General features: G+C 46.6%; 1 protein-coding gene across 7 annotated transcripts in view; it reads right to left on the bottom strand.

Moving 5' to 3' along the window:
- Positions 1 to 13,881, bottom strand: part of NRP1 (neuropilin 1) — a 113,266-nt gene extending 99,385 nt beyond the window's left edge. For 4 of the 7 annotated variants that reach the window (XM_086614485.1, XM_086614486.1, XM_086614487.1 and 1 more), the window contains exons 1-2: positions 13,393 to 13,881; positions 9,905 to 10,079 (exon numbers count right to left, since the gene is read on the bottom strand). In XM_086614485.1, coding sequence (XP_086470611.1) covers positions 9,905 to 10,079; positions 13,393 to 13,459 — 242 coding nt within the window. In that variant the 5' untranslated portion in view covers positions 13,460 to 13,881. Of the gene's footprint in view, positions 1 to 9,904; positions 10,080 to 13,392 lie in introns of those variants that run through there. The other 3 variants (XM_086614494.1, XM_086614491.1, XM_086614493.1) reach the window with 3 other exon arrangements.
- Positions 13,882 to 15,037: the final 1,156 nt, after the last annotated feature.

Here is a 15,037-nt window from a genome sequence, read left to right as displayed (position 1 = left end):
TGGGCACCAGTGGAGCTGTCTTCACTTGCTTCACACAGCTCAGTGTGGTCCTGTACCTATTTATATACCTACATGATATAGTGTATGTGCTATTGAAACACAACAGAAAACTTTTGAAATGCATTAGAATGTTAAACTATATAGAGTGGTTAAAACCTGTACCTGCTCTAACTGCCACTGAAATACAAGGAGATGAACTTAAATTGTCTGCTGTAAATGCATGTAAAGAAGTTTCGGATTTAAGCCCAGATATGATATAACAAATAGATAAAGTTTATAGGATTGTGACATCAAATCTCAGGGGTTTTGTGGAAATGTCACAAAACACTCAGCAACCAGAACATATGCCTGCCATGTTAATACATCTTATGCCTCTGTCTCCAAAACAGATTATGGAGATGGCTGTGAAACAGAAAAAGCGAGCTTTTATTTAAGAGCTACCTTGCATATTTTTTCCAGACTTAACTAAAGCTACTCAAATGGATCGACAGCCTAGGGATTTCCTCTAAGAAGGGTTTTTAGCGTGAGGGATGTAAGCCTCCCATTTCGCATCTGGCAAAGTGGAGTGATCACTATGGAAATAGGCAGCGTAGTCTATGTTTCTGCACGGTGATCAAGCTAAAGCTTTCTAAATTGCTGATCTGCTTTCCCTTGTTACAGATGAATACATCAGAGGAAAGTCGGTGTAAGTTGTCTGGCTTAATGACAGATTGGCAGAAGAGGCCTACAATGAGGCGAACTTTAATTCTTACCCAGCACTTAGCAACTTGCCCCAGATCTTCATATACGAGCTAAGATTCTGGAGAAGAAACGATAACTTATTTATGGTGATCTATGGAATCGAGGGACAAAAAAGAATGAAGTTGAATTTCTACTGTATTGTAAATTATTCTGTGAGCATTTGAAATCCATTGCTATAAAAAGTACTACTAATTTTGTATAGTGCCATAGATGGTATGTCCTAGCTATTAGCCCTGCACAAATGAGTCTGCTGTTTTAATGACTTCAGCGGGCTGGTTTGTGTGAATAAGATGAGCAAACTTTGGCTGTGAGGGAGCATTTCTCAAAGTTTCATGGGTGTGAACAGACCTCTGTTTTTTTCTAGGTTCCCAACTTCCAATTTAAGAAGAAGTGTCATAAAAAAAAAAAAAAAAAAGGACTATCTGTATTTTCTTTTCCAACATAAAAAGCAGTGGGGCATGGCCCCAGCACAGGGCTGAGCTGCAGGGGCAGTACATGCCTCCAGCTGCGTGGGATGCTTCAACCCCTCTCCCATCCCACTCTGATGAGTGTGTTTTTACATGGGGACACAAGAGCAGCGCACAGTGCAAATGTGCAACAGAGCCCAAGATGCTGGGAGCATAAGGAAGGGATTAACCCAGGCTCTTGTTCAGCATGAGGCTCGGCCCGTCTGTCTTTAGGAGATGCATGGGGCATGTGGCCGCTGCAACTCACATGAGCCTGGAAGCAGTAGACAACTGCCCAATTTCTCCAGTACAACAGCTGGTTATTGTGCTTCTGGGATGTGCATAGTTTCTTCTGGAAGAAATCACCACGTCAAATGGGTGTCTCTTCCACATATGGAGCTATTTTCTCAATGGTCCTTTTGAGCCATCTAAATTCTTCATTTTATAGCATTACGTAAATACTTGTAATGCTGTTAACATGCAAGAGTCTAAATAGCACAATCCTTTCTGTTTAAGTGAATTATAAAGCTCACACAGTTCACAACCGGCTTTGTGGATCGTAGAGTTTCACAGTACCTTAATGTGTGAGAAACAATCAGAAATCTGATTTTTTGAGGTTACATTTTTAAAACTTTGATATTGCCCATGAAAATCAATTTCCTCCATGGAAGTTTAGGGACTTGGGAAGGGGGTATTCTCACGTTTTTGTGAACTCCTACAGAAAAGCAAATGACCTATGCTCCCAAAAAGTTGGCAGGTGACTTATTAAACTTCTCTCAAATCTCTTGCAGGAAGTTCATTAAAACTCTATTTGGAAATGGCCAGGTGCTTGCTTCCCACAGTGCAAGAGGGAAATCTGTCACCCTGTTTAAAAAATTGTTTGGTTGCTTGGGATAAAGAAATAATCATTATACCAAGCTGTGTGGTTTTGTGATGGAAAACTGTGGCTTAGAGAGAAAAGTGCCAAGGTCAATGCAATGAAAGACCCACAGTGAACTCAGACCTGATTTCACAAGTCAGTGGTGGATGGAGGCCAGGAGAACAAAGTCTTTTCTGTGGTTCACTTGAAAACATTTTAAGATTCTAGATGAAATAACTCTTCAGCTTGAGAGAGACTTTAGCTTGAAAAAGTATCATTAGAAAAGATTATTATATGTTTTATGAGGATTGCTAAGGCTGACAAAATTACCTTGTTTGACACTGGATCCTGACCTAAATACTACACCAAGTCAACTAACAGGAAAATAGTAGGGCTAAGCCTTTTTCATTCTTTATTCTGCCAACCACTGCCTCTTGCAATCAGGATTGATTACAAACACCCAATTAAGAGGCATTTGGAACATGATCTGAACACTAATCTTGTCTCTTTTTCTCTTTATACCTAATTATCAGCCTTAAGATGGGTATTAGTGCTTTAATGAACTTTAGGAACTTCCACATAAACGAAGAAATCTATACTATATGCACAAATGTGTGTGTGTATACACACAGTCTTAAAGAGGCGCATGTAACATCTGTCTATACACAACGCAAGTAGTTCTGTCTGATATGTAAGTCTAGACATATACATGTGACTGCATGTATATCCTGTTTTCAGATGTAATTTCATTCTTTGGAAATACTACAGAAGAAAATAATTTAATTTGGTTTACATCAGCTGTATAGAAATATCTATATCGTAATTATCAAGTTAGGATCCAATGTTATAGCTTGCAATATATTATAATTAAGAAATTAATTTTCAGCAACACATAGGGTTTTGTTTTAATTACATTAGCACAGAGAAGAGGCATGGAGAAGAGAGCAGGGTGGGGTTGACTGAAAGCGTATTGAGTGTTTCATGGGGCTAATGCCAATGATTTGGGTTTCAATTTAGAAAGGACTCAGCCCTCTGCTCTGAATTTGTCTATCTCTGTCCACAGAATGATGAAGATTAGGCTCACAGGAACACATATTTGACCCTCAATTTCTTTCCTGTCTGAAGGGCATCCGGTTGCTGCACATCAAGGCAGAATTCTTCCCACAATTCACTTAACTATCTAGATTAACAGCACCACCTGCATATGATTGTTATTATAATTTTAATGCACTACTGTATAGAGACCCAAGTCAAGACTCTGCTGTGCCAGGAAACGCACCCATACACATGGGTGCAAAACCAGGCTCTGCATCCAACACCTCAGCCCCTAACGCGGGCCGGTGCAGACTCTCTAGCTATGACTGGGTGGTTTGCTCATGGTTTCCCTTATACCTTTTCCTTAGGAAACGGAAACCCAAACTACTACTCTAAAAGAAAGGATTGTTGAACAGTTCAGCAGTAGAGATTTTCACAAGAGTTAACTACTTAGATAAACAACAAAAGAATTGGTTTATTACACTGTGTAATCAGAAAAATAATATAATCTTCAATTTCTTTCAATTCTTATTTACTCTCTAAAGCACAATAAAATAACAGCATCATCTTTAGACACTTGCATCTGATACTAGCGTGTAAATACATACTGAACCCTGTAGCAAAGAGCACATATTTGTATATACTTTCACAATCCAGAACCTTCAAGTTAAGGAAAAGTATCATTTGTGTGTGTGCTAGGGTGGGGGGTAACACGCTCCATGTCTACCACAACAAGTGTTTTCCGCTTCCCTGGCCTGACTCCTTTCCTTGGCACAGTTTACTGTAGTCTTCAGAGGATATCAAATAGCAGTGGTCACCAGCAGAGCTGTCTGAAGCCTAGCAGCGTGCTCCCTAAGAAAGCCTTTTGTGTGCTTTACACAAAGTAGAGAAACGTCCTCAAAGCGCACCCAGGAACATGAGATATCACACGTCCCCCAAATCCACTGCAACAACTCATCCTAAACTATGCCAAAACCACTTGTGTCTCATTTTGAGGACAGAATGAAGGATGGTCCCTTCATCCCTTTAGTACTCCCAAATAATCTCTCAGTAACCCCAAGCAGCTCTTGAGGGACAGATGCGTGACAGAGACAAGGGGGTGGAGAGGCCACCCCTTTGGCCCGGGTGGAGACTTCCAGGGGCCAGTGCTGGGCCCCACGTCCCAGTCATGGCTGTATGGGCCTGGCTCTGACAGAGGACCTTCAGGCCTTTGCCAACATCCTGCGGGGAAGCGCGCACCAGGGCAGCTCAAGGGGTGTGGGCTGGTCGTTCAGTTAATTCACATCAGATCGAACATGGGAGCATGGCCGTTCCTCTAGCTGCCCTCAGCAGGCGAGGAGGGGCATTCCCGCCTCCCTGGGGTGCCTCATCCTGAAGCAAATGGTTATATCCTGACGATGACGCCCAGAGAAGCATGGCCAGGCCACTAAAACCATATTTCTGTTGGAAAGCTCAGAGGCCTCGGCTCCTTCAGTTCCTCTCCCCTCAACCATGGGCAGACATGGTCCCTGCCTCTCGCGGGCCTGAGTGGATCTGCTCCTTTGTCACCTCACTGCCTGCCACCTTCAGCAGCAGCAGGGGCAGAGGGAATGAGGAAGCTCTGGCTGGCAGTTGCGTTCAAAATGATACAGCCACAAAACCAGTCCTGCAGGGGCTGTGCTTCACCCTTCCTCGCAGTCTTAAAGAGTGACAGGAGACAGCTCCGTGGAAGCGGAGGGAAAAATTTCCATTGCTTCCAATGACAACAGGGCTGTGTTGGGCCCAGACCCTCCGTTACACCCAAGATGTCCTTGGTGCGGTTTGTGGGAGCAGCTCAGGGCTGGAAAGCCCAGAGCCAAGCTCCAGCTGCACCTCTGGGCAGTCAGAAAGCAGCTGCCATGTGTGCAGCCACCAGCAGGACCCTTCTTCACTCTGAGGGTGGTGAGGCACTGGAACAGGTTGCCCAGAGAAGCTGTAGATGCCCCATCCCTGGAAGTGTTCAAGGCCAGGTTGGATGAGGCTTTGGGCAACCTGGTGTAGTGGAGGGTGTCCCTGCCCGTGGTAGGGGGGTTGGAACTAGATGGTCTTTGAGGTCCCTTCCAACCCTAACCATTCTACGATTCTATGATTCTGACGGGCGCGGCTTGACAGGCAGCCCAGCGATGTCCCTTACGAGGCTTTCTCCTCTGGGCAGGCAGCAGGGACGTGGGCACCGCTGCACTGCCATGGTAGCTCGGTGCCACCTGCGGCTCCTCGTGCTCCCACCAGCTCGACTCAAAGGGCTCAAATCGCTCCAGCATGAGAGAACCACGAGGCACAAAGTCTGCACAAAGCAGACCTCGCGGCGTGAAAGAACGGGAACTGGGATTTAGACAAAAGCAAATGAAAGCTTAAACTTTGCAGAAACTAAAGAAAGGCTGAGCCATGGCTTGCCTTGCTCCTGTTTATTTTACCAGCCTCAGTTTGTTATACCTACAGATTTATAGCACAAATCCACTGACGTTATTTAGAAATAAAATGGATGGATGAATTTCTAATGTCACTAAGGTCTATAGGAGTTCTGCAGGGCTATGGTTTCACTCTTTAGGTCTGGATAGCTATGCTTTCTTCCATACTCAAGGATCTGGAGGAGCTGCTTTCTTCTATATAAACAAACATAGGTATTTTTCGCTCTGTATTCTGTAACTGACTGCAATTTCTATACAGTTCTAACCTCATCAGAACTAATGCCTGGTAAATGCAATATAAAGAATAATTATCTATGACATCTCTACTTCTACAACTCGCATGTTTCCAAAATGATCATTTTTTTCCATACTGGTGATCCGACAGCATTGTGTATACACTCTATAATTGTCAACCAAGGATGATATTTACTCTCCACGTCTCTGAATGATGGCCAATAAAACAATTGTGCTGTGTGATGTATCTATGAAAACCTTGAAAAACAATACAGTCAGTCTGGCAACAAAGTCAATAATGTGTCAGTAAGGAAACCGCTATTGGGCTTTCTCTACCCAATCCTCCACCTTTCTTAAGCCCTTTTCTTCTGAAGCTTCACATTCATTTTCTTAATGTTTTTAACCTAGTGTCTGTGAAATTTTTATTGCTCCCTTGATAATGACATCTGATCTGAATGTAACCACACACCTCTTTGCTCAGCAACATTTGTCACAAACCATTATAAATTATCATGCTGATAGTGTGCATTGCTGGGAAACCGGAAAAGTTCCATAAATCCAAAGTACTGTATCAGTGACATTCTTGTTTATTATCTAGGTATAAAGTTTTACTAGATTCAAGATGGCTACATTTACACAGTAGGGTACTTCAGCAACACGAGACTTGTACAGCTTGCATAAGTGCTGAAAAGCGTTTACCACATGCAACAAACACTGGAGTATTTTAACTAATATGTAGCCATATGTTTTGTCTCTTCTATTCATTTTGACCATGTTCCTGACTCCAAAAATGCATGGCTATTACCGGGGCTTGCTTGAGAAAAGGCAAAACGACAAACAGAAACTACTTTTCTCTTAAAGTACAACCTTAATTTCTGTTTCTTAGCCTCCTGAAGAGGAGGCATAACACTCATTAAAGTTAAAAGTTTAAAACAGACTGTGTATTTTCTCATTATGTACGTCCCTGATAACAATCTGTGGTTGACATGATTGTATACTTCCCGTCAAGACCCAGTATTTCCATTATGCTGGTTCAGTAGTTCTGGTTAGAAGATTTTTTATTAGATGAACCTGGCTTGTGTGAACATATTTTTAATTATTTGCGTATCTTTATTCTTCAAAACTGTGAAAGTTGAGTCCTTTGGCATGCCTCCAGAGAAACGGGAATTTTCACCATGTTTGCTTGAAATTTAAAACAACTCAAACGGTTCTGATCGTTAGAAAATCATACATATATGAATTTTATTAGGAGTCATTTGAGAAATACTTATTCATTAAAGCATGGCGTAATAAGTAGGTAAATCAAGGGCATATTTTAAAAATTAATTCCAAATCTTAACATACAAAGAGACTAACTGGGAACAGCTTCAGTGCAGCTAATACTTAGATTTGCTGCTTTTGATTCCCCTCAGAGAATCAACCTTTCACCAGTTTTACATTTCAATACATCTAGCCCTATATATAGAGCAATATTTCTAAAAGTTAGATAAGGTCTCTCGATTTTCATGTTGGCCCTACAGAACAAGAAGGTACCCTTTCCAAAGTCACATTTTTTCCCTCCCTGGGCTCAGGGGGTCCTTGTTATTAAAGTTGTTTTCAGTACTAACTAAGGTCTGAGATGCAATGAGCAGCATTATAAAGAGGATTTTGGGAGCTAGGCCAGCAAGCTAATCTTCTCCTCTAGTCTACTCTAATTGTACGGGGCATTTTTTTGTTCCCAGACATGAATTCCCCTATCTCTCATTTTCTATCTGCATTTCATATTTAAGTGCTTATTAATTTCCAGTGCTAAACCTTTCAATAAACTGGAGTGTAACCTAAATTGCACGTTTCTAGATTGCAGACTGAGTTGCTAATAAACTAACTGTATTAGGAAATCAAAATGCACTTAGCTGCAAAACCAAAAAAATCTCATATGTTTTATTGCATTAATCTCCTGTTGCACCCAATATTTGGTACAAGGAATGTGAATTTTGTAAGTAGACACTGAAATTTCAAACCACAGAGATGGCTGACAAATTCCTGTTGCTGAAATAATTTTCTATTATTCTCGTCCAAAATTTTTTGGCACAAATACAATCCCTCTCAAGTTAAAAAGAGTAATTTTAAATATAAGTGAAGTAGCAGCTGAGTAATTTAGCATAGCCTAGAAGATTAGCATTTCAGCATAGACCAAATAACGGTAAAGTCATCACCACTGCATGCTGCAAAGACAACGCAAACAACCCTGCTTAGAGACTTCCTTCCACCCACCACGAACTCATTACTGCACTGGGCCCCCTTTCAGAGGAAGAAATAATGCAGGGGGAAGAGTGGACAATGAATATTGAGAGGGAGGGAGGGAGGGAGGGAGTCAATCCCTTCCCTGGATGCAATTCAGCTCAGTCTAGCACTGTTTAGCACAACACTATGCCACAAAGATTACTTGTTCTTCAAATAATTGTATGCTGTACACCACTTTACTACTGTCGAAGACCATGTTGGTTTTATAGAGTTGGAAAAACATGTATTCTAGCAAGGAACAAAACGGATTTGACACTGAAATATGCTTGATTTAATTTCCTAATCACTACCTGAAAGACAAAGAGAGACAGAGAAGCATTTTAAAGCACTGGCACTGTCCCACAGAACAAAAGCAAAACCTGTGTCAAGAAGACACAGGGAAGTGAATCATTGCCTCTGTACAACAAATTAAAAATTAAAGAATGGGAAGTCAGTGTGTGAACATATGGCATGAATATGAGCTGCAGCTCCAACACCACAGTAAGAACTCATTTTAACAAAGAGTCAGTTTAGTTGTATGAGCACAGGGTTTTCCTGCATTATCATTCAACTATGGTACTGAAACGCTGATACATAAGAGATTATAAAAACCAACAAAAAAGCAACTAAGCACCACACAGCACCATTAAAGAATCTCATTGTAAGTGAACTCAATAACTGTGATCTAAGTAATTGATTTGTTAAATAACAGGAATAAAGACATGCGTGGTAAAAATTAAGGGCTTGAGTACAGTTGCTCTCTTTCTCCAAGTCCAATGCTCTAACCTCACGGTCTGTTACAACCACACCTGACGATGCTGAGCATAATTTTACAGGACCGAATCCTGTAAAATCTCAAATACTCCCATGAAATGCCAAACACTAATAGCTAATGCGTTTAATTTTTCCGACATGCAGAGAAAACCTTGACTAGTAGCATTAATGAACAACAACTCTCTCTTGGAGTTTTCAGAAGGGGCTGAAAAAATGGTGATACTCAAGAAATTTTTAAATAACGAATCACTAAAATATTTTCTTCATGAAACAATTAGGCTGAATTTAGAGGGCGTGTTGAAGAGGGGAATGATCTGACCGGGTGTTGCCTTGTGCAAGCTGTGTGGTTTACAGGTTGGGGACAAAGTGGAGATCAGCTTCTGGGAGGCTCTGACTCCCCTGCTCAATTGTGGAAGTAGATGGTCAAAGGGAACGCCAACACAGGGGAGCAAAGGGAGCCCCAGCTGTCCCCTTCCTCCTCTCGGAGCACTACAGTAGAGCAGGAGGAAGGGAAAGAAGAGCTACTGGCTATAAATCAGCAGCAAAGGGAGAAAGGGGGAAATATGACTGTCAGTCCTGCAGTCCACTGCCCCTTAATGGGTGAGAGCAAATGCCAGACTAACTGCGTTAAGAGCATTTGACAATTTATAGATCGCCTGGTTCTGCCACAGGCCGTTTGTAGCTGTGGGGACCCAAAATGCAAGGGAACTGTTTTTTAAAACTCTAGAGACTTACTCAAAAAAGCAAGCAGGCCAACAAACACGCTGCGGTGCCTCACCCTAATCGCGCCCCTGTAACGCGCATCATCACCATCACCCACCTGCCTCTCCCATCAGGCAGACGGAATTCAAATGCTCTTCAAAAACCTCAAAAAGTTGCAAAGATCTTTCTAAACTTGCCCCAGCCCGCCCCAGTCCCGCGCCCCGAACGATGCTCCGCTGAGCGCCTCGCCACAGCAAACACCGGCCGCAGCCCCTTGACAGCGACGCCGAGCGGCTCCGGCCGCGGGCGCGGCGGCGGGGCGGGGCGCGGAGCCCCGCGGAACCGGGCGCGGCGGCGGGGGCGCGCGGCGGCGGCCGGCCGGCAGGTGGCGCCGTGGCGCTCCGTAGCGCGGCGCCCGCACTCACTTGCAGTCGCGGTCCTCCAGGTCGAAGTGGGGGTTGAAGTTGATCATGATGCGCTGGTACGGCTCCGGGGCCTGGATCAGCCACTCGCACTTCTGGCTGGGGTGGTAGGACTGGGGGTAGCCGGGGGAGGTGAGGTACCCGGGGTTTACGATTTTGATCGTGTCGCCGCACTTATCTGCAGGGGAAGCAAACAGATTTGGGTTTGGGTTTTTTTTCGGTTCTCCCAGGGCAAGGACTCGGTTTCAGCCTGCAGCAGCGAATCAGCCCGCCGCCGGCTAAATGCTGAGGGGAGGGCAGGGGTGTGTGTGCAGCCTTCTTCAAGCAAACTTTGGCTGCGTTTTGATCATCTCCGATACATTTGAGCGAAGGAAAGAGGCCTGCCTCTCTGCCCATCCTTACACCTAGCGGCTGGACAGGCAGCAGGTAGCAGAAGATACCCCATTTCTAAACAGCACCTTTTTAAAAAGCCCTGAGCACAGTGCCTCTTACAGTGTTAAAGACCTCACATCCTCACAACAGCATTAAATGTTGGCTCAGAAAGGTGTCTGACACTCAATTATCTCAAAAAAAAAAAAAAAAAGGTATAATCTTCTTAAGTATGAAGTTTTGAGGAAAGCTAAAAGGATGCCGTTTGACCCCCTGCCCAGCCATGGGACAAGCCTGGTCTGTGTCACTGACCACTGGGATTGTCTTGGTGGATTCAGGCTCATTTGGAGCAGACCTTCCCTTTGTTTTATCAGTCCATAAATCCAGGCAGGTTGAAGCTATCTGTGCTCTTCAAACCCAGGCTAACAGAGAACAAAGTTGTTTTAGTGAAGCAGAAATCATCCACTATTTATTCCTTCAAGGAAGTTTGTTCATGCTTGGAGACTGCATCAAAGTAATGGAGCAGAACAACATCCTTTCCTCTTCCTTCTGTCCCTTCCTCCCCCCAACAACAACAAAGATTTATCTCTAATAGCAAAATAGTTGCGAAAGTTTCCAGAATCACCAAGTGTGACTGTGAAACGTGGTATGCTGCATCTTGCTCCTTTGGTCAGCACTGTCAGGGTTGTATTTTAAGGTTTATAGGAAAAAATAAAAAGGGACAAGAAATGCAACCTATATGGTCACTCACTTCACTGTCCAGCGCAGGTTTGTGTTATCACTTTTTTACTACCATGGATTTTTTTCTATAGATTTTCAGGGAGGAAAAAACTTTCTCCACACATTGATTGTTTAATTTTGAGCAATTACATATGACAGTAAACTACAGACAGGAAGAATGCAGACAGCAAAACTATATATCACTACATCCCAATAATGGTATATACAGGCTGCAGTGCTGTATCTGATACATTCTCTGTGAAAGCAAAATGACATTCCTTGCTCTCAGCATGAATTTATAAATGTACGGGATTTTATTGTGGGAAAAACAGGTCAAATAGAAATGAATGAGGAAGTGCACATCAAAAATGCATAAAGCTACACTCTATAAAGAGATTATTTGTCATAAATTAGGAGGGAAGGGGATGATACGTACTCAGCTGTATGGTCAAACCCCAGATATTGCTAAGGATGTTGCTGGGATAGGCTACCTTATTATTTATTTCTGCTTTGCCTTTGAAAAACAGGCTGTTTTCCTCTGACCAGAACAAAAGGCATTGCAGCTCAAAGCTCAAAAGCTGTCACTGCTGATCTTGCTAATCCGCTGTCTGGGGCTCTCAGGGAATCTTGCCTTTTCCTCCCTGTGTAAGCACACTTGGAAAGTGATCCTGTCTCATTAAGCCCACTCCAGCCCTGCAAACAACATGGCAGAGTCTGGCATCTGTTAAATGCCTGAAATAAAGCAGTGCTGCTTCTAGTCACTTGACAGAGTCACTTCAGAGGACGCTGAGGTGGACTCACTACCACCAGCGCTCCTTAATCTGCGACTTCTGGGAAAGTGACAGTGTAATAAGATAATGCGGTCTACTAGACTCCCTGGCTCTGTGCAATCTCTCTCACACTTGATTAAGAAGAGCAGTTTCTAATGACTTTGGACCATTAGTTCTAAATAAGGTTAATGAATTAATTTAGTGGACACTAGTACTGCTTGTAGGTGAAGGTGGCATTAGTAGGTCTGGTAGGTTACAGAGGAGGTTAACGGCCTTGGTGACTCCAGCAGGGCCACCATAATAACCGCTCACAGTGGAGGCTTCTGCCCAGTGACGCACCCTACTCCCCTTCTTTTAATGGAGAGAAACAATCAACGAGAGCACCGGGTGGCCCCCTCTCACCCCTCAGAGGGTGCAGGACCAGGGGCAGCCCTGGGTTATGTGGGAGCCAGGGAGGTGGCTGCCCACACCCCTCACCTGGGCTGGAGGGGTGAGCAAAGTGCACCTCTCGGAGCATCCCCAAGCTGGGCTTGGCACACGCCACTAGTTCCTTTGCTCCTGCACCACGGCGCTGGAGGAGGCAGCTCGTCCTGATTAAATTAAGCAGCCTCTTCAAAACATATTGGGAAAGAGATTAATTCCCATCATAAACCATGCGATTTTAATACTCTCTCTTCCACGACGCTCCACTTGCGGTCCCTTATTAAAACAATATACCAGAGTAAGCGGAGGGTGCTCTCTTCTTTTAATTACTTTGATTGAAAACCCAGTCAGGCAAAAGTAAATATTTGATAATTAGATAATAATAATTGCTCAGGATTTGTTGGGAAAGGAAAATTCGCACGACCTGTTTCGTGTGCAAGAGCAGTCAAGCAGTGTGCTGTTTCGTCAAGCAGTCCCACAATTAGACCTTCTTTAAAAATGCATCATGCAGTGAAATATTCACAGTGCCCTGGCATTGTTCGGGGAAGGAGGAGCACGCTGCTTTTAATTAGTTGTGTTTTCAAGGGCTGCCTGATAGTACACGAGCTATATCAGTCATTTGTTATGGGATTTCTCTCTTGGAGGGGAATCTTGAGCCTTCCCAGAGAAGCTCAGCTTCTCTCTTGGCACTGTGCAAGTTGCACGTAAACTGCAGACTTGGGAAAGGGGCAGTCTAGAGAGCTCTGCGTTTGAAGACTACCCGCAGGTACACTCTCAGCTAGTAAAAGGCACGATAATCTGAAATCTTACGCTTTGGAAAAAGAAAGGAGGAGGAGAGAAAGCCTTCTCTGTAAAGTGTTCATTATCTTTCAGATATCGAAGGCGAGACTTATTTAATTGCCTATGGGAGGAAACATTATTAAGACAATTGGCTGTCCTGATCTAGTGAGAACGAGCAGCCTGCTTTATACAACAACCCAAAAGAGCGGAAAATAAAGTCGTAAGGCCATGCCAGGGCGGGCGATCCTCGGGCGAGGATCGAACCGCTTTCCTTCTCCGGCAGAAAGTTCCCCCCAGGCGGGCTCAGGTCGGTGCCGGTCCCGGGGTGCTCCGTGCCCCCTTGTCCGCCCCCCAGTTCCGGCAGCCCCGGAGCCCACCCTCGCAGCCGCCTGCCCGGGCCGAGACCCTACGTCCCCCCGTGACACTTACCGCTTCGCAGAGCCCTGGCGAGGGTGAAGGTGAGGGCTGCACAGTGCAGGAGAAGTCCCCAATCCATTTTCCCTTCCGAGAACAGGGAAAGGAGGGAAAAAAAAAAAAAAAAAAGAAAAAAAAAGAAGCCCTCCACGCACAACTCTTGCTAGGTCTTAAATCCTCCAGCCGGAGTGAGGAGCAGAAAGCACGGTCCGCAAGGGCAGTCCCGGGGGCAGAGGGAGGCTGGCTGCTTTCTGTGCCTTAAGTCGCCTGCATCCTGTCATTCAGCTCCGGCTCCCTCTCCCTTTCCCCACATTTGTTCCTTCTCCAGGCGCCGCTGCCCCTGCCATTCCCAGCGAGACTAGAAAGCCAAATGAAAACGAGGGGAAAACAAAAAACCAACACAACAAAAAGCAACAAACACACAAACAAGACAGACAAAAATCCTCGCGGCTGCTGGCCCCTCCGGAGCGCTGTGCCGGGGCGGGCTCCGGGAGACGGGGCGGGGGTGCTCTGCGGATTGGAAAAAAAAGAAGGGAAAGCGGCCGTGAGCGGGGACCAGTCGGGCGCTGGAGTTTGGCAAACTGCGTCCCTCCCGCCCGCCCCGCTCTCCCGCGGCCGCGGCTCCTGCGGGGCCGGTAGCCCCGGGGCGGCGGTGCCCGGCGGTGCCCGGCCACTGCCCGGCCGGGGCGGCGGTGCCCGTCGCCCCGCACTCACCTGCCCCGGCGGGAGGCAAGAGAGCGCGCTGCCGCCGCAGGGACTCCCGGCCGGCCGGGGAAGGGGAAGCGCCCGGGCGGCTCCTGCTCTCAGCCTGAGGAAGAGGAGCGCAACTCAGCGGCAATAAGAGAGGCCGAGGAGCCGCCGTCTCCCAAGCCCCAGTCCCCTCCCCCTCCCCGCCCTCCTCCTCCTCCTCCTCCTTCTCCTTCTCCTCAGCCCCCCCAAGACATCGGCAGCGCGGAAGAACCAACAAACAAACACGGCAAAGCCCTGGCCCTGACACCCGGCCGGGGCGGGGGCTGGCTCAAGGGGACGCGGCGGGGGAGAGAGGGGACGAGAGGCGGCAGGCAGAGCCGATCCGGAGGCCCCCACCTGCGCCCCGCGGGCTTCCCCGCGGCTCCGCGCGGCCGTCCCCGTGGCCGCGGCCGCGCACGCAGCCACACGCACCCCTGCCCACCTTCCGGCTCGCTCCCTCCGCGGTGCCCTGCGGGCACCCTGCCCCGTCCCCTCCCGGGCCTCCCCCCCGACGCCTCCCCGCCCAAACATGCTCTTTTTGTTTCATGCGAGTGGGCAGCCAAGCACCCGGCCACGCGTGTCCCGCTGAGTCCCTGCCGTCCCCCAGTGGGACACCACTATCCCCTGTGCCGCTGTGGGCTGCTGGCTGTGCCGCTGTGGGCTGAGCCGCGAGGTCCCCCCGTGTGGCAGGCTCCCCGTGACCCACTGCCCCTGTCCCTTTTGCATTTCTGCCTCTCTGGGACTCCTTCCTGCACCCTCTCCCTCCCGACTCCCTTCCCACGCTCCGTCTTGGCCACCTTGGCTGTCATTCCTGCCTCTCTCAGCTTCCCTTGCTGCTTTGCCCCCCAGTCTGTCCATCCCTCATGAAGCCCCTTGAGGGGCTGAGTTGCTGCTGGCATCCCCCGGGCCGGCTGTGCTCCCCAGGGAGGCC

This window comes from Tauraco erythrolophus, chromosome 7, assembly GCF_009769465.1.
Source record: "Tauraco erythrolophus isolate bTauEry1 chromosome 7, bTauEry1.pri, whole genome shotgun sequence".
NCBI classification, from domain to species: Eukaryota; Metazoa; Chordata; class Aves; order Musophagiformes; family Musophagidae; genus Tauraco; species Tauraco erythrolophus.
The sequence above is the reverse complement of the archived record's forward strand: the minus strand, read 5'-3'. Positions and strand labels throughout refer to the sequence as shown.